Source organism: Bicyclus anynana, chromosome 9, assembly GCF_947172395.1.
Source record: "Bicyclus anynana chromosome 9, ilBicAnyn1.1, whole genome shotgun sequence".
NCBI lineage: Eukaryota > Metazoa > Arthropoda > Insecta > Lepidoptera > Nymphalidae > Bicyclus > Bicyclus anynana.
In genome coordinates, this window is record NC_069091.1 from 6,912,336 (window position 1) to 6,932,017 (window position 19,682).

Consider the following 19,682-nt stretch of genomic DNA (forward strand, 5'->3'; position numbering starts at 1 on the left):
TAAAGTAGTAGTCGTGGAACAAGATGGTTTATTTCCTATTAATGCAAATTGCTATTCGTAAAAAGTATTATTTTTAAATTGTCGATTTGCACGTTTCACGCTTAGATAGGTAAGTAGGTTGGTAATATTGTTGCAAAGGATACGTGACATGTAAACCTACTAGTTATATGTATTAGGTGGGTATACAAAGAAGTCTACTAGATAACTAGATTTCATTTGAATTGAATTGCGCCTTATTGTATCGTAGCGAGAGTCGATGTTTATTTAAATTGACGGCCTCCGTGGCACAGTGATATGCGCGGTGGATTTACAAGACGGAGGTTCTGGGTTCGATCCTCGGCTGGGCCGATTGAAGTTTTTTTAATTGGTCCAGGTCTGGCTGGTGGGAGGCTTTGGCCGTGGCTTGTTACCACCCTAGCGGCAAAAACGTACCGCCAAGCGATTTATATGCCGTGTAGAAACCGAAAGGAGTGTGAATTTTCATCCCCCTCCTAACAAGTTAACCCGCTTCCATCTTAGTTTACATCATCACTTACCATCAGTTGAGATTGTAGTCAAGGGCTAACTTGTAAAGAATAAAAAAAAATGAGATTGCGGAATAAATCTTCTGTACTTGTACATATGTATTCTGTGGTCCAGTGGTTAAACTTTGATCCTAAATCACAAGATCCTGGATTCGAATATCGTTGAATAGGTACCTACTTTCTTACATTAAGATATTTTCATTAAAAATAGTCAACTTAGAGTTGGGAAGTTGGTGGTGTTACAGCCCCGTGCCTCAGAGAGCACGTTAAGCTGACGATTTCGGTCTTTGTCATTAACATCTGATAGTGGCCGTTAATTTAATTTACCCTATCCTAATTCCCGCCAACCGTTGAAGCAACGTGATGGGTTCAAGCTCCATACGCCCTCAGGCCTGGCCCTGTACTGCTACGGGCGACTAGTCGGTAGAGTTGTAGAGTTAAGAACGCTGTGTTTACCTATTCTTTTATTATCACCATGTCCTTGATATTATATCTATTGTTTTTTTTAGATAATGTAAGCACAGATGACAGAGTAGGCTACAAAGTAGTTATTATCACTCCTCACCAGAAAAACCGAAACACCTTGCAAGTTTATATTTTGTAAGGATTCTCGGACAAAAATGTACCTATATTTAGAAATATATAACAATAGTAAATAATATGAGGTTACTAAATCCTAAAGTTAATGTGTTTTTATTCATTGAATTTCTTTTGTGTTTAATTAGAACAGAAACCCTAAAAACGGAAGTGTTTCGATTTTTTCTGATAAGAAGTTTATATGGGCGGTCGTATGAATTAAAAAAAAGTTTTAGGCGTTTATAGCTTTATTAATGTATTTCAAGAACAATTAAATTGAAACAATTCAACGACCCTTGAAAACAATAAAAAATCTTAATTAAATATTAAAATTGAAGATGTTCGCACATTTGGCAACGACATTCGCGCAGAGCCGTTCCAATTTTAAAACAAAGCGACTGTTGCGCTTCCATTGACAGCTTAGTCTTAGAGCGTTTTTCAGATAATTTATTTTCACCACACTGAAACGTTAATATTAATTAAATTTTATTTTACAGACATTATTGTAAAAATAAAAAAATAGGCGTAGGCGTGACGTTTTTTTTTTTTATTCATTACAAATTAGCCCTTGACTACAATCTCACTAAGTGATGATGCAGTCTAGTCTAAGATGAAAGCGGTCTAACTTGTTAGGAGAAGGATGAAAATCCACACCTCTTTCGGTTTCTACACGGCATCGTACCGGAACGCTAAATCGCTTGGCGGTACTTCTTTGCCGGTAGGGTGATACGTACGACGTAACAGATAGGTAATACAGTCAGTTAGTTTCGCGTTTATTTTACGCATTACGACTAGTAGTTCCTGAGATTAGCGCGTTCAATCAATCAAACAAACAAACTCTTCAGCTTTCTAATATTAGTATTGATAATTATTTGTATGGATTCAAAGCCTATTTTTGAGATAGCCGACAAAACAAAAAGTCAGAAAGAAAAACTCAGTAACTCCCCGACCCAGGCTTCGAACCCAGGACCTCCTGTTCAGAAACCAGATCGGCTATCCACTAGACCAACGAGACAGTTAGTCATACACACATTAAAAGATGACAAAGATCATCACCAAAACAGCCATTTCTTTGCAGAACGTCCGTCTAGCGCTAGGCTTGAGGAGAGAGGCCAGCAACGACCACGCTTTGCCGGCGCGACGGTCGCATCGCAGCGCGTTGAGCACACACGTCGTCGCGTTAGCCGCGGCAGTCTTTTGCTCCAGCGTCGCGTCTGCGTCTCCACCCTCACCCATAGCACTTTGCTGAAAAATTTCTTATTAGCTTGCATTGGACCTTTTGCTTATCATCATTGTCAGTGTATTTAGATAGCCCACTAAATAGTCAGGCCTCCTTCCTTAGAGGAGAAGCGGCATGGTAGGGTGATAATGTTAAATTTATTGACGATGTTATTAATAATAAATGCTTTCTGAGTCATGGAGTGACACCATCAACTTTGAGCCTCAATAGCTTAAAGGTTTGATGGTTGGAGCCTCCCATTGGTCGTATTCACTTTTAATACAGTATTTCACGACTAGTTGGAGGGCAATGGAAATATTGGTCATATTTAAAAAATATGGCATTTTTAAAAAATATTCTTTAAATAAAAATGTTCCCAACTTCGGGCTTTAATTTAATCTTAATATAAAAATGTGAAAGGTAATCATCATCACGAAATATCAAAAACCGCTTGACGTATATAGATGAAATTTGGCAGGGAGGTACCTTTTAGTTGGTAGGTATCCGCTAAGAACGTATTTTGCAATAGGGCCGGATTAAGGAGGTCAAAGGGCGGACGAAGTCGCGGGCCATTTCTTCTTATAAGAAAAAGCTCAGTATATTATGACCCAGGATTCGAACCCTGGCCTTCGTGAACCGAAATCACATACGCTAACCACTGAACCAAGAGGCAGTTAAGTTATTAATGTAAGTAGTTACCTACCATTATCCAGTTATCCGCAAATGCTATCCAGGCGTAGGCGCTGGGCTGTCTCCGAGTTAGGTCGGCCAGTATAGACTGAGCTCGCACATGATCACGACGTGGCAGCGATAGCAAGGTTCTATAAATAAAAAAAATATAATTAGAGGGGATATCAAAGGAATGGTCATCCCCGGCCAGACCTACCGTAACCACCTTTTTTATATTTAAAAAAATCTTCATAATTTTACTTTAATAATGAAATCTTTACTTTATCAAACAAAGTTTGCTACAATATTATTTATGCTTAGTATATAAACATACTAAGCAATGAAACTATATGGACAAACTTACATGTAAGGGCTGCTGCAAAACCGCACCTTTTGAAATGACGCCATAGCAGCAGTCATTTCTTTACGACTGTGCAAGCATTCTCCTTCCAAGCTTTTCAAATAACTAAACTGTAAAAATATATTACGAATTATAGCTTGGCAACTTCGTTAGTAACACTCCCGATGTTACGCGCGGGCCGGGGGGCGTGTTGCGATGAATGAAAAACTCACGACTGATGCACGTCACTTCCTCGTACTCACGATTTCACATTCGCACAGTCTTTCCCCCTGTCGCTCGCATATCATGGGAGTTTTATCAACGAACTTGTCAGACTATAGGTAATAAATCGTCTTCTATTAACCTTAAAAAATTGTTTCTTTTATTATTTAAGACCTTTTGGAATGGAAATAATTATTGCTGATTTTCTTTCTACTTCGTCGGTTTGTTATTTGTATAGTAAAAATTAATTTTCAAAATCGGTCCATAAACTACGGAAATATCGCTGGACATACATAAAAAAAAAAACATACATACAGCTGAACGTAGAACCTCCTCCTTTTTGGAAGTCGGTTAAAAAATCGGGGCAATCACATAAAGTTTCGATCTTTACAAGCTTAGCATAAGTTGCGCTTGGCTTAAATTATTTTGTGATTACCATTTCACTAGTATATTTCTAGCTTTATTATAATCGGCTAAGGAATTATTTACTTACTTCACCATATTTTTCAATTCCTTGTTTAAGATGGCACAATGCGTCATCAAGATTTCGCCTGATACGACAACTTAGTGCTACCATGTGGTAGTAAGCGGCACTCTCACCAGTTTCTAGAAACCCTTGAGCTATACATATCTCTGCGAGCTGTGTGAGGATTACAGATTATGATGAAATTATTGGAAAAAGGAGATGGTCCAAAATTGTATGGAGCCCAGGATCAGTCATTGTAACCTAGCGAAAATATATCAAAGATATTTTTTTAACTATTTTTGATTACACAAAACTAGGAATTTACTTTAATTCTTTCGAAATAATATTCATTATCTTACAAGCAATGCAACACTAATAAGGGATATTATCAAAAACTTGGGTTTCTGTTTTATTTATTTCTTTTTATTTAGTTAGATAACTTTAATAAATGTAAATAAAATTCTTGTATTTTTTAAATTTTAATGATACGGCGTACAAGAATGGAGCTGAAATGAACCATCTCCTTTCATTTAAGAAATAAATAAGTAGGTACATTCTATAAAATAAAGTGTGATGATGATGAAGAAATGCAATGTTTTGAAGCCAAAATTGAGAGAAAAGTCTTCAGTTTTCCATCCTGATGATTATAATATAATCGTACCTACTTCTAAGATAGCTTAGGACAGTTCTTAGACAGTTTAGTTGAAGCCGTGGAGAAAAAAAAGGTCGATTACTTATTCATCTCAAAGTTTAATGTCAAAGCTACCACCAATCACCAACTACCCACATGTATAGGTACATTAGAATCCCACAATACTATGATTGCCTTGACGATTGTGAGGCCCTGTGGCCTTTTTATATATCTCAGTGTACCAATGAAACAATTAGTTGAGTCATTACATCATTTTTCATCTTATTTTTGTTTTTGTTATCATCTAACATAGTTATTTCACCGAAATAACATTGACTGCGCCATTTCACATCAAGTTTCAGTGATTTTTTGTTTTTATGATAGTCTAACATGATTATTTTAACGAGATTACGTGAATACCAGTTTTTCGTTAAAATAAAGTTACTACTTGCTACTACCACTGCTATACTAATGCCATGTTACTTAAAATCACGAAAATTATGTAATTTCGTTGAAAAAACCATGTTAGATGGTTGCAAAACCGAAAATACGATGAAAAACAATGTAGTGACTGATTGTTTGAATGGTACACCGAGTTACATAATAACCCTGCTGGTGCCCAGACTGAATAAATGACAACTTTTGGCTTTCATTTTTTAGAGGCCAGTGAAATATTTGCATGTGATATTTAACCAATGGGATGCCCGGAAACATTCTAAAAAGTTTTTAGAGATGTAGTTTTTTTTTAATATTTTGCAAATTTGTGCGACTCGCACAAAACGTTTCCCATCGACGTTTCTAATAAGAACAGCGAAGATGTGGAATGCCCTTCCAGCTTCTGTGTTTCCTAAATCTTATGATTTGTGCACCTTCAAGACAAGAGTGAATAGGCATTTTCTAGGCAAGCGCACTCCAACCTAGAACTCATCATTGCTTTCCACCAGACATGATTGTAGTCAAGCGCAAGTCTATTATGAATAAAAAAAAATTTACTTACGGAGACAGCGCGAAGCCTCAGCAGAAGGTCGGCAGCATCATAGTACCTGCTGGAGTCAGGAGCGAGCGGGGTTTGCTCCCACCAGTCGCCTAGCTCACGCTCCCACACGCGCAGGTTAGGCAGCTCCTGCTGCAGCCCATCGGCTTCTGTTCTAATATTATCACCATTCATCATCAGCTTGTATGCTCCTAGCTAGATATAGTGTCCAGGCTAATTCACTATCAGACGTATGTAGGGTTGCCAACATTTTTTCCGAAAAATATAGTATTTTTCAAATTAAGCTATAAAAAATATAGTACGCTTAAATAAGTATTTTAAGGAATAAGCAAAAATTCAACATTTATTTGTAGGTAAAAACGAAATTCTGTTTTTCATTTAATTTTTTAAAACCAAAAGCTATTTATAGGCATAAGTTTGGAACTCAATAAGTTAGACAAGTTCAAATAGGCTATATTATTTTGTCAAAACTAATGTACATAAAGTTTTAAAATGAACATTTTATTTGTTAGACTTCAGTATTGAAAAATGGTATTTTTGTGTACTACTATACATTTCTTCAACAGTATATAGTACGCAGACCCGAAATATAGTACAATACTATATATTTATAGTACGGTTGGCAACCCTAGACGTATGGTAGTTGACATATACGAAATTGAGATTCTATGTAACAAATGTCATCCAGTGCCTACTAGTGGATATCATACAGTAGACAGATGACATTTTTTAACTGATTTGATGTTTATTTTAATAGGTTCATAATAAAGATCAAAATAGACAGAACACCATTCAGCTCTTTATCAACTATTCATCTTTTTATTAATAGGGATACAACTTCTTTGCGATTATGAAATTAGAAGAGAAAACTTAATCTTGATATTCCGTAGATATGCGAATTTTCTATAAGAATACAACAGGTGTTTATACAGCTGTTTAATTCGAATAGTATAGAGTTAATATCGATGATATCACACTAGTTATTATATTAAGCAAATATTCTGCAACATACCTATAACGGAAATTACCTACCAAGCCTTCTAAAGTAGTCAGTTGACAGACAGTGCGTTCAAAAACGAAGCGCATATTCAGTTTATTCAGCTTAGTCTGTTATCGTTTCACTAGGCAACGATATTTTGTATGACTAGCCGACGCCGCGCGGTTTAACCCGCTTGGTTTCCGTTCCCGTAGGAATACGGGGATAATACATAGCCTTCCTCGATAAATGGGCTATCAAACACTGTAAGAATTTTTCAAATCAGACCAGTACTTCCTGAGATTTGGGCGTTCAACCAAACAAACAAACAAACTCTTCAGCTTTATAATATTAGTATAGATATGGCATTAGCGCGTCGAAACTGAGTCGATCTCGCGTCTATAACGAAGCATATAGGTAAACGCAAAATCGTGCATGTTAGTCAGCGGAATAGCTGAGTTCAGATCACTTTTTGCGGTGATTTTTTAGGCACATAACATGTCTATAATAGCAAGTTCGTTGATGACATGATACGCGGGCGACGGGGGGAAAGACTGCGCGGGTGTGCAATGTGTGTATAATAGTATAAAATATCGTTGCCACTATGTATATGTATACAAAGCTAAACAGACTTTCATAGATTAGATATACCTAATAGATTGACTATACTAACTTATTAACTTGTTCAATGATTTCGTGAGCCATATGGAAAAGTTCCCGATGTATGTAATACGCGCTGGCAGCGACCCACAGGCAAGTATAAAATGGATATAATGCTAATAGAGCCGTGAAGAAGGGTTCCGCAGCGTCAGGGTCGACGTCAAACACTGCGCATCCTTTGGAGAGAAGACTGAAAGAGACGAATCATGAGACACTAGATGATCGTGATAGCCCAGTGGACAGGTTGTCGATCAGGATATGCACTAGTAATAAAATTAAGCAAACTGGAAAAATCTGTATTTAATAAGCACTAAGAAGACAACTCTTAGGGTATGCAGTACTTTAATGCATGTATGAGGTGCACGCCACTGCCAGTTGTGTGCATTTTAAGAAATTAAATATCACGCGTCTCAAACGGTAAAGGAAAAACATCGTGAGGAAACCTGCATACCAGAGAATTTTCTTAATTCTCTGCGTGTGTGAAGTCTGCCAACCCGCATTGGGCCAGCGTGGTGGACTATTGGCCTAACCCCTCTCATTCTGAGAGGAGATTCGAGCTTAGCAGTGAGCCGAATATGGGTTGATAATAATGTGAAAAAGGCTTTAGAAAAGGCGGAAATACCTTAGCGGATGGCGAGTATTCAGCATTACTGCCTTGTCGATACAAACATTGGCCCAATCGTCGTCCACATCCTTGAGGCATTTGCCGAGCTCACGCCAACTATTCGCCTCGCGGGGCATAGCTGCCACCAACTGGGGAAAATTTCAATTTACTTTTCGTAAAATAACTTTTCAAAGATATTTCGTCAAATACTGAGATATTTTCATTATGACTAATTAATTATTATTGATGATAAAAATATATTTATTTCTTCAACGTTTTAGTTTTCCAGTAGGGACTAATAGAAATTTTCTTAATTTAGTTATTTGAAAAAAAAATGCGCCATAAATTAACTTTTATTTAGCAAGTTGTTCGTCGTATATTTTCCACAGAAAAAATATTTTTTCACAGTTATGAAAGTCTAATGCGATATTTGTCATGACGTACAAGACGGTCTATAATAATACTGTCTGCATTGTGGGATTATTAGTATCTTATCTTAATTTTAAACACTGTAGGTATATATAATATAACTATCGTGGTAGGTATTATGAGGGCTCCAAACGGCAGGTCTTTTTTTCAGGTCTGTAACACAACCAACTTCTTAACTCTTGCTTAATATTTCTTGGAAGAAAAATATTTCAGGCATGTGCTGAATCTAGGATCTGATGATCCTAAGGCGGATAGAAAAATACACATGCCTGCAAATAAAGAACTATACTAATAGCATTAACAACTGAGTCTTAGGGCCATAAATCATTTCTCTATATCTATCTCGCTTGCACTTATGGGTCTTATGGAGCCGTCTAGTGAAGGGTGTAACAATGAAAGACATATTATCGATAAGTAAAGTTTATTATCGTATCTTGTTCACAAAATTAAAAAAATTAACAATTTTTGATTTAATATAATACATATTTCATATTATATAATTATTAACTAAATAAAATTAATCTTCATCTGAGTCTTCATCATCAGAATCTTCGTCTTCTGCCAAATTTATTATATATTAGTATCCATAGTGCGCAACGAGTAACACATGAATGTATTTATTTAATTGCAGTAAACACATTTATAGCAAAAAAAATACGCAATGCAATTACATTAGAAACCGACCAATCAGAATCGTTCAAATCATTATTGACTCATCATTAGCACGTGCGCAGGTAGCCGTTTATCGATAATTAGGGTGCGCAGGTAGGCGCGCTGCACATTCCTATCTTTTTTGACTTTTATGACCGGACGACTCAGATGATAATGCGCATACTATAGCGGCAAGTCTGCAGTGTCTCGATGGAGAGTCGCACGAGACAAGCATGTGCTAACCTCATAAGCTCAAAGCCTTAATGGGTAATCACTGGACAAATGACGCTAACTGTTAGAAATACACATGCCTGTAAGTAAAGATCTACAGCATGCGGCAAGTCCTGCAGAAGTCGGGCATGTCGCGCAGCTCGCAGTGTAGGCTTCAGATCTTGTACTTGTTTGTTATCACTTATCACTCGTAGTCTCGTAATCTCGTTTGAGAGTTGCACGAGACGAGCTATGCTAAGCCTCATAAGCCAAAGTCATAGGATTTTAACTGGATTAATAATGTTAATTGTTAGAAATACACATGCCTGTAAGTAAAGATCTACAGCATGCGGCAAGTCCTGCAGTAGTCGCGCATGCCGCGCAGCTCGTAGTGTAGGATTCAGCTCTTGTCTGTTATCAGTCGCAGCTTGCAGTGTCTCGTTGGAGAGTCTCACGAGACAAGCGTGCGCTATCAGTAGCATCTCCTGCGGATGAGAAATAAAAAAAAAAATCAGTACGTCGACACATACCTCCATCATCATTATCTACTCATATTCGGCTCACTGCTGACCTCGAGTCTCCTCTCAGAATGAGAGGAGTTCGGCCATGGGCGTAGCCAGGATTCTATCTAGGGGGGGTAGCTATACTTAAATTGAGTATTTGACATTACAAATTGATACTGTCCGACCGAAACTAGTTTTACGGCCGAAACCGAAACATCCACATATGGTCACATTTTCGTTTCGAAGAAAGAAAGTTAGTTGAATATCTTAATATTTGGTATGAAGCCCTATAGATCGACCGCTCATCTAGGGGAGGTGGGCAGCTCACACACGGACGTTTGTAGCCCGAATTATATGTGAAATTGACGGCTGAATAAAACGCACTTACTTCAAAAGTGTCATTCCGTTGCAGGAAATCACTGACAACAAAGTTGTTGTTGACGTAAATAACAGCGTCTAGCCAGAAAGACGTGACCAGCTCTACGCGACCACGGCTTTCGCTTAGTTGACGGTTTATCGTACATAAATCGGTCAAACCTGTAACAAACCTCTTTGTTATGTATAATTGTATAGGATATTGATATTATGTGCACTTCTTCCCTACCCCTACCCTACCCTATCTCTACCCAACCCCAATGTTTCCTTTAGTTAGCCTATTAGTTGGTTTAGGGATAACCCCAACTTTAACTTAATCCAACTTTTATAAAATCGGTTGAATAGTTTTTGATTTGAACGTATAATGTATATAAATAAAGTTAATTATTATATTTGAAGTATATTTTATGAGCCGTGATAGCCCAGTGGATATGACCTCTGTTTCCGAATTCGGTCCGGGGCATGCACCTCCAACTTTTCAGTTGTGTGCATTTTAAGAAATTAAATATCACGTGTCTCAAACGGTGAAGGAAAAACATCGTGAGGAAACCTGAATACCAGAGCATTTTCTTAGTTCTCTGCGTGTGTGAAGTCTGCTAATCCGCATTGGGCCAGCGTGGTGGAGTATTTGACCTAACCCCTCTCATTCTGAGAGAAGACTCGAGCTCAGCAGTGACCCGAATATGGGTTGATAATGGGTTGTCTATACTGTCCCATTTTGGACAAAATAAAAGACTTATTACGTACCATAGTAAGGCAAACGTCGTAAAGAGTTAGCTGCGACTCGCACTGTGGTTTGCCAGTCGCGATCGAGTTGACCGCGGCCCGTGCACTCGCGTTTAGTTGGTATAGCCTCCATTGACAATAACATTTCGTTCATTTCAGCTCTGTTGACATACGAGTACATTGAATATGTTTATTAGATTCAAGTACCCGCGGACGGACGGACAGACGGACATGACGAAACTATAAGGGTTCATTGTGGACTTCGGAACCCTAATAAACTAATACATTATCGAGTCAGTACGACACGAAGCGTCGCATCGGCAATTTTCAATATTAATCAATGCGTTTTTTATGGGTTTCACCGGCTTCACCACGTTGCTTGTAAAGACTCCTTCTGGATCATCTTTATTCTGTGCGTATAGTTATATGTACAGATATTTTCTGTTTATTGTAGCGGATACTTATTTTATTTTATTTAATAATTCCTTTATCTATTAGGTTGTCTGGCAGAAATTACTAAAAGCAATAAGACCGCCTTTGCACATTCAATTCATGTATATTGTATACTATGTTTTCTATTATTGTAATTATTTTTTTTGTGCAATAATGTAATATAAAATAAAATACTTACTCAGATATATGAGGCGGTATAGAGGCCATCTTAAAAGGTCGCGAAAGAGAGACTTCAACGATCACGAACGAGCAATTGTCATCGCTTCCAGTGGGGCGTGCTCCGTACACTGCTTCAGTAATGGTACTTGCATGTGCTGAATCCGTTGTACCCCTTGAAAATAAGATTTCTATAAAAGTGTCTAAATATACTCGTAGAAGAACTGTAACGATTAGTAGGAAGAAGGAAAGAAGTGAGTGTAAAGCCGGGTCCAGACGTGTGTAAGGCGTAATGTACGATTACGTGTAATTTAGTGTCAACAGTGTGCCGTCCACACTGTTGACACTAAATTACACGAACTTAAATTTAATTGTTTACGCGAATCTATTTCATAAGCGGTTTCCATTGGCGTATCTAGGATAACTTCCTGAGGTGGACCTACATATCACTGAACAGAGTCGACACTCAATATGAATTTCCCGGCGCACCCGGCCATCCCGCCTACGGCGGTTTCCAATAGTTGCGAGCATTGCGAGCGCCTTTGTGCGCGAGCCGGCGCGAGCGTTCGGTACATGTATCTAATGCTCGTAGAGCATTCCACACGCAGAATTCGTATTACATTACACGGTGGATTACATTACGCGTTACACACGTCTGGACACGGTTTAAGGATGACGGGAAAAACGCAAGTAAACGATATTTTCTATTAAGAATTTTTTGATAATATTGATAACCTAACTTTTGATAGAATTTCTTGACCATATTACGTTCATTACGTTATGGCTCCTTATAATATCCTATAGTGCTATAGTTTAAAAGTAATAGGATAATTTACTTTTGCATTTATAATATTGATAGATAGTGATAAATAGTAAATAGTATTCTGTTTTCCATGTAGGTCCAGGTACTGTGAACTAGGTACGATCAAAGACTTTATAGTAATAGATATTGAACGTGCCTACAAAATCACCGCAAAAAGCGATTGTTTACTATGCGACTAAATAAAATTAAGACAATTATCCACCTTTGTTAGCCTCAGTCTCGACGCGCTAGTGACATATCTGATTATATATCTTTGGGTACAATATATAATACAAACTTGCTAAATTTGGCAGCGGCAGATACGATAGACGGCACTTTTTCATTGAGGGTAAGCAGCACCCGGCAGCCACAGTTGTTCATCATATCCTGTGCGTTGATCCATTGCAGTGGTACAAACAAACGAATTGCTTTTTCTACAAAACCGTTTTTTTTAATTCCAGTGGCATAGCGTGGGCCAAGAAGAGCATTTGCTCCGGGTGGCAAACGAAAGGGGCGGGGGCAAGCTCACTATTTAATTTAAAAAAATGTGCATGCTCTTCAAATAAAACATTAGACAAAATCTAGCACAAAAATATGCCTCTTCTAAGCCTGCACTAATGTTGGGCTTGCTGTCTCGTTTCGTTGGATTGGCCATTTCTTCTCATGGGCACAGTAAAGATATTTATTTACTGTGTCATGGGTGTGTGCTCCTTCGGAAGAAGTGCTAGTTTATATGATTTTGTATTATGTAGATCAGGAACTTTGAATAAAATATTAACTTTAATTTAATAATTGAAAAAGAGGCAGCTCTAATCCCATAATATTACACATCATTTTTACTTACAACATACAAGTCTTTATAAATCTTGAAATACAAATACTGTTGAAATTATCTATTGATACAGAAGGGAAGTCCAGGATGCTAAAATGCTAAATTTGAAGTCACTAAAGCGTCTTGGGTACTAGATTTGGTAGATTAGTTCGAGTAACTGGCAAACTTTTCGGCTCCTCCCTACTTACTCGTATTAAGGTAGCATTCCGATCTTGACGATCGCGACCTGCGACCGCGACCGGGTCGTGTGACCAGTGGGTCGCATGTATGAATAATTTATATGGAGTACTAAACAAAAGCAGTCGCGCGACCCGGTCTACGGCTTTGTTTAGTGTTCCATATAAATTCGTACTAAGCAGTGGGTCGCGGTCGCAGGTCGCGGTTGCGGATCGCGGTCGTCAAGATCGGATGCTACCTTAAGTTTCAAAATCAAAAATCATAAAATAAATAATAATAAAAGAAAAGGATAGGTTAGATTTGTGTAGTAAACTATTAAAACAATACCTCCAGGGTAAAGTAGAGGGAAAAGGTTCATGAAGCCCATAAAGCTAAAACTTTTACTTTCACCCCAACTGTGTACTTCTATCGGCCATTTGTAGGCGCGTATACGTTCTGCTAACAATTCTTCTGTGTCTTTCAGCAAAAGAACGCGATGAAATGAAGACCATATTGTTGTAACTGAAAGTAAAGCATAATTAAATACTCCATCCTATTTCTTTAGTTTTTGTAAACAGTTTTTAAAATATTTATAAACATAAGACGCCATTTTCCTTTAATATTTATGAACATTAGTGATGCGACGCTTCGCGTCGTATTGACTCAATAATGTAGTCGTTTTTGAATTTTGTATTTGGAGCGGCTACGACATCCGACGTGTTCTTCTTCATCTTTTTGTTCCGTCGTACGCTCTATCTGCCTATTATTTTTTAATCCACGTTCACTTTTGTATGTAATTTATCTTGTGTGCTATGCTACGTGTTTCATCTTCTTCGTATCGTTACACTGACTGCAGGCAGCGCTATCTGACCGCCTATAAAGGCGGTGGCATAATAATATACAAGTTACCCAGAGCACATCAAGAAAGGCTGTATAATTTATACTACAGCCTTTCTTGATGAGTACTGTTTACCAACAAAGAAATTAGAAATGAGGGTAGAAAACGCATGTCATTTCATAACATTTTTATTTTAAATTATGTATTGTTTTTTAATAAAATATTATTTAAAATGTATTAACTATATCTAATTTTTTTAAGCTTATTAATCAAATTTATTTTCATTAATTTAAGAACAAGTAAATTATAATTATTATTAGGAGTGAAATGACTAGTGATTTATACCCTCATTTTTAATTTGTTTGTTGGTAAACAGTACTCATCAAGAAAGGCTGTAGTATACATTATAATAACCCTATTTGTTATAGGTAGTATTTGTCATCGGAAATACAGAATAGTACTTAGCGCCACGAAAGAAGTCCCGCGGCTAAAACCTGGAATTTGACAGCGCCTTACACAAATTACAATAAACGCGCATTACCAAACTACAATGAGCGCCATTAGGTAAGACATTAGCGCCGCGTCACAGAAAACATATGGCCGCGTCTATTGGACTTGTTTCGTGGCGTGGCTTATATATTAATTAAATACTTACAATCGTTTGGCATTTCATTTAAGTAATAAGTCACATCTATGTTTTCTTCGTTCTGAAATTCGCTTAAACTATGTTCGAACTTTTCGTCCCCACTTGTGAACAACTCCTGTGCAAGTACCAAGTTTGCCCAATGCGGGTAAAAAGACAAACTGTTAAATCCTCTGGGCATTCTATGGCCGTTGTTGAAAGTAAAAACTTCAGCATTCTTCAATAAATAAAATATGAAAATAGAAAATTCATCCAACTTCATAAAACACAAAGATGTAAAGCAAAAAATAACATGACACTGATTGTTTACAGGCAGTTTTTGACGTGACGTCTTATAATTCGATGGAGCCTGCAACTTGAAAAAAGATGACGCCATGCGTCGTTCCCTCGCTCTAGGGTTGCCAACTTTTTCTTACAAGAAATAAAGTATATCTTGCTCTAGGGTTGCCAACTTTTTTTACAAGAAATAAAATATATTCTGGTCTATGAAGATTATTAAATAGTATTTTAGAAAAACGAACAGTATTTTATTTATTAATTGTTTCAAATACGTAAATTAAAATGTTCTTTTGAAAAATGCAACCATTCCATCAGTATTTTCTGACGTTGTCACGTTCAACTATCGTCAGTAAACCGTATTTACAGACAACCGAATTTTTGTAAAAAATTATAACCAGAATTGAGAACTCCTCCTTTCTTGAAGTCTATTAAAAGATACAGTGATGTTTCTGTATACAATTGCGTTTCTATATTTAATTCAAATATCAACCTATTCCCTAGAACAGTCTTTACTTTAAAGAGCATATAGACTCCGCGCCACGAAAGAAGTACCTCGGTTAAAACCTGAACTAAAATTGACAGAGCCTTACACAAATGGCAATAAAACCGCCATTACCAAATGACAATTTATGACGTTAGCGCCGCGTCTACGGGACTTGTTACGTGGCGCGGAGTATACTCTTTGTTCAATGCAGGGTAAAGAAATATTGGATATCATACCGATTCATTTGGTAGTGGTAATTGAGAAGCTGCAGTATAATTGAATTCATCATCAAACGGTAAAATCATATTGTAACATCCAACGATAGTCATTTTCATATTGTTTACATTCTTGAACATTTTTTGGTGTTGGACATTTTCTGGATTCCTTATTGACTTTAACGTTATCGTAAGCAAAGGCAGGTTGTCCCAGCTTTTAGCCAATAAGACGGACGGCTTGAACATTGGTTCGAGACGTTTTTTAAACGTCATTTTGTTTGATTCTGTAAATATTACATATATGCTACACCTGCTTATTTACTATCTTTGACGTATACTAGTTGACATATATACTTACAGAGTTTCTATGTAAAAATGTCATCCGGTGCTTACTGGTGCACACAGTAGGTAAAAGACATTTTATCAATGGATGTTTATTATAATAGGTTGATAATAAAGACCAAAATAGGGAATAGGCCAGCAGATGTGATGTTTTAAATTCGATTACTTTTTTATAAAAGTTTTTATTAAACTTAAAATATCCCTTTCGGCGATATAAATTTGAAAATTTATAATTTTTATGTAATGGTTGGTATGACTTTTCTGTGGATTAATTTGGATTCCTAAATGATTTATGAATTTAACCATTATTTGTTCGTTATCAAGCCATATACGGCTCACTGCTGAGCTCGAGTCTCCTCTCAGAATGAGAGGGGTTAGGCCAATAGTCCACCACGCTGGCCCAATGCGGATTGGCAGACTTTACACAAGCAGAGAATTGAAAAATTCTCTGGCGTGCAGGTTTTCCTTCACCGTTTGAGATACGTGATATTTAATTTCTTGAAACACACACAACTAAAAAGCATGCCCCGATTCGAACCCACACCGGGATCAGAGGCAGAGGTCATATCCACTGGGCTATCACGTCTTACATTATTTGTACTTACCGATAAAAATTGGCAAAATATCGATGTTACAACAATAGGTACCGGGGTCCGGTTTAGGTGGCCCGACACGTTCCAGTTTAGTAACTTGGCTTGACTTACTAGATGGCGCTGACGAATTGGGTGAGCTAATTATTATTGCGGTGTTCTCTTCAGTTCTCAGAGGACGAATTTTTACTGTAAAATAATTTAGAACCTTTGATAATTACAATCGTAATAAAATTAGACGCCACACTGATGATAACGTTCAGGGTGACTGGTGGGACTTTTCAATATTTTCATACTGTTACTATCGCGTTAACGTAAACGCGAATTTATATGGAATTGAAACAGTTGTTCAGTAGTGAAAATAGATGGCGCTGTTTCAATTCCTTAGAAATTCGCGTTTACGTCAACGCGATCGTCACAGTATCAAATTGCCACTAGGCCCTAAGGTGTTCCGAGTGCTGTGTTAAGCGTTTTGCGATCCCTGTAATTTATGTAACTTCGTGGCACTATTATTACCTATTGAGGTATTGCTTTTATTCAATGGATTTTGATTTTTTAATACATAGTATTATCTGTATAGATAATATAACAGAAAATGGCTAAAAGTAACGCTTTTGGATTATGACCGATAATAGTGATTTATGAACATCGAAATAAAGTCTAAAATTAATAATTAAATATAATTTTTTTCTATCGGTGTTTTTTGTTCAGGACGTCACGCTGAAACTATTTAATGAATTCAAATGAAACTTTGCAAGATTTGAGACCTTATTACGTAGAAGATCATAGGATACTTTTAGTTGCGAAAATTAAATCAGAAGAGTGTAAAATTGGGTTTGAAAGTTTGTACGGAAAGACCTTAATTTAATTAACAGTTAACTTAAGTTGTTATGTTACTATCAAATAAATATTGTTATTCAAAATTTTGAAAATTCTAACCCTAAAAGTTTTAAAAAGGGGTTGAAGTATTTTTAATATAAATGTTAATGTTTTGAGTTATAGTTTTGTAAAATGTGTAGTGGACACTTAATTATATATAACACATGCGAAAATATTGAAAGTGGGTGTGATAGCGGTTGAAAGCAAATTTCTACGCGCACGAAGTCGCGGGCGTCCGCGAATATGACTAATAAATAAGTAATTGTCTTACTAGTTAGAGGATAATCTGCGAACAGACACATTTTTTCATAGTCTGACGGATCATAATTCAGGTATCCAGTTGCTATTGGTTTTTTGTATTCATCCTTTACACTTCTATCATACGTCGATTTTATAACACTCGACAGGAGGATTTGATCGAAAAACGTTACCACAATCTCGTAAGATTTGGATTCTTCGTCGGCTATTCTTAAATTCATTATTTTGACGATGAGAATGTCTAACGCAGGCAGTGGTATTTCGGTCTCTTGTTTGTATTTAGAACTCGATTTTTCTGACTGCAGAGATACCTCAGAACGATTCTGTAATAGTACATTATGATATAAGTGTGATAAGTTGAATAAAAATATATAAAAAAATTACAGCCGAGGTGATGTTGCTGGCCCGAGCCGTAGGCTAGGATTAATAAGGATTAGGATTATTAGTAGTAAGCAGAGGCTGTAAGCTGTAGTTATATAGTGCACGAAGTGTCATACGACGTGTTATTACATAGCGAGGAAAAACACTTTGGAAACACTTTCTGAAAATGAATTTGCATCTTTGCCTGTTTTCCATATGATGAAATTTTAATACGCTTCTAAGTAAGTTAAGTATCTGTCGGTCGATTTTTCGGGCCTTTTTACGCTACCATATAAATTCATGTTTTAAAATTAAAACAATACTGACAAAATTACATACAATTAATAAACTTTTATAACGAACCTTTTTCTTCATTTCCTTATTTTATTTATGGAAGAATCTCAAACTGTAGAGCATTAAAGTTCCCAAGTAATAAATAGGTTATTTAAATTTTTGATCAGTAAGTATGTAGGTAGATACAGCTAAACGATTTTTATTTCTAAAATATATTTTAGAATGTTTTATATCAGTAAAATTATCTTTTTAAATTGCGATAAAGATTTTCGTACGAGCACTTTTAGTTTTAATTTAAGTTTATTTTGACTGATTTTGACACAGTTGTTATGTCAACTGATTATGTCATGTAGGCTTAACATGTCGAAATGAGAGCTAAAATTAATATTAATGTTCTGTGGTATAAAAAGTAGATTCCTCTGAGATCAAACTATTGCGTACATTCAGTAGCTTAAGTGCTTTATATGTGAACATTGGTGTGAACATTTTCCTCGACACTGGTTTCCTTTGATTTTGTCCTTTAATGTTATAATATAGAACTACCAGAAATTGCATAGAACCAGCACCGCTGCGTGTTAAAATCGTTGCACTTACTTAGAGGTTTGACTCATCATTGATGATACATACAACACATACCTTAAATGCTTCCGCTTTCCCTATCACATACAAAGTGAGTATAGAGGATAAATAGGTAAAGCGCGTTGCATCATAGCTTCGAGCCTATCCAGATGAGGCGTTTTACGCGCAAGTCCACTTGCTCTTGAAAGTTAACCGCGATTCACGATAATAGTAGATAATAGTACGATAATAGTAGTATTATGAACGTCATACAAGCGACTTTTGTATCCATGCTATCTGAAAAACACTTTAGAGCTACTTAATTATGTTTCGTCCAGGATTGCTATTCTGTTACGATGTTTTGCTAGTTGATTTGAAACTCGCGAGTGCGAGTTTTTTTTTTAATTAAAACGATGTTTTCTTTTATTTTAATGTGAATTTAACCTTTCATTTATTGCAGAATTACCTTATACTATGATAAAGTTTAAAACGCCTCATCCGGAAAAGCAGATACTATCAGATCTAAGTTGTACTGTAGTCAAACGCTAGGGCACAGATTAATGATATAGTAACGCTAGCTAATATCTGTGTGCGTAGTGGGAGTTTTCAATATTTTCATACTGTTACCATCGCGTTGACGTAAACGCAAATTTATATGGAATTGAAACAGTTGTGCAGTAGTGCCACTAGATGGCGCTGTTTCAATTCCTTAGAAATAGGGATGATGACAGTTTTTTAAATTGTATATAAATTAAGAGTATGCTAATA

The 19,682-nt window shown here is 36.6% G+C and overlaps 1 protein-coding gene across 1 annotated transcript; it reads right to left on the minus strand.

The window, feature by feature from the left end:
• Positions 1-1,339: 1,339 nt before the first annotated feature.
• Positions 1,340-18,437, minus strand: LOC112045151 (uncharacterized). Its single transcript, XM_052883601.1, has 19 exons — positions 18,426-18,437; positions 17,716-18,025; positions 16,581-16,754; positions 15,655-15,917; positions 14,668-14,872; positions 13,523-13,696; positions 12,485-12,620; positions 11,407-11,559; positions 10,797-10,936; positions 10,063-10,211; positions 9,498-9,656; positions 7,900-8,030; positions 7,291-7,467; positions 5,645-5,795; positions 4,044-4,190; positions 3,353-3,459; positions 3,023-3,140; positions 2,157-2,345; positions 1,340-1,561 (listed from the first exon to the last, which is right to left on the minus strand). The coding sequence occupies exons 1-19, from the start codon at positions 18,435-18,437 to the stop codon at positions 1,427-1,429; spliced, it is 3,030 nt and encodes a 1,009-aa protein (XP_052739561.1). The 3' UTR covers positions 1,340-1,426.
• Between the last annotated feature and the right edge of the window lie 1,245 nt (positions 18,438-19,682).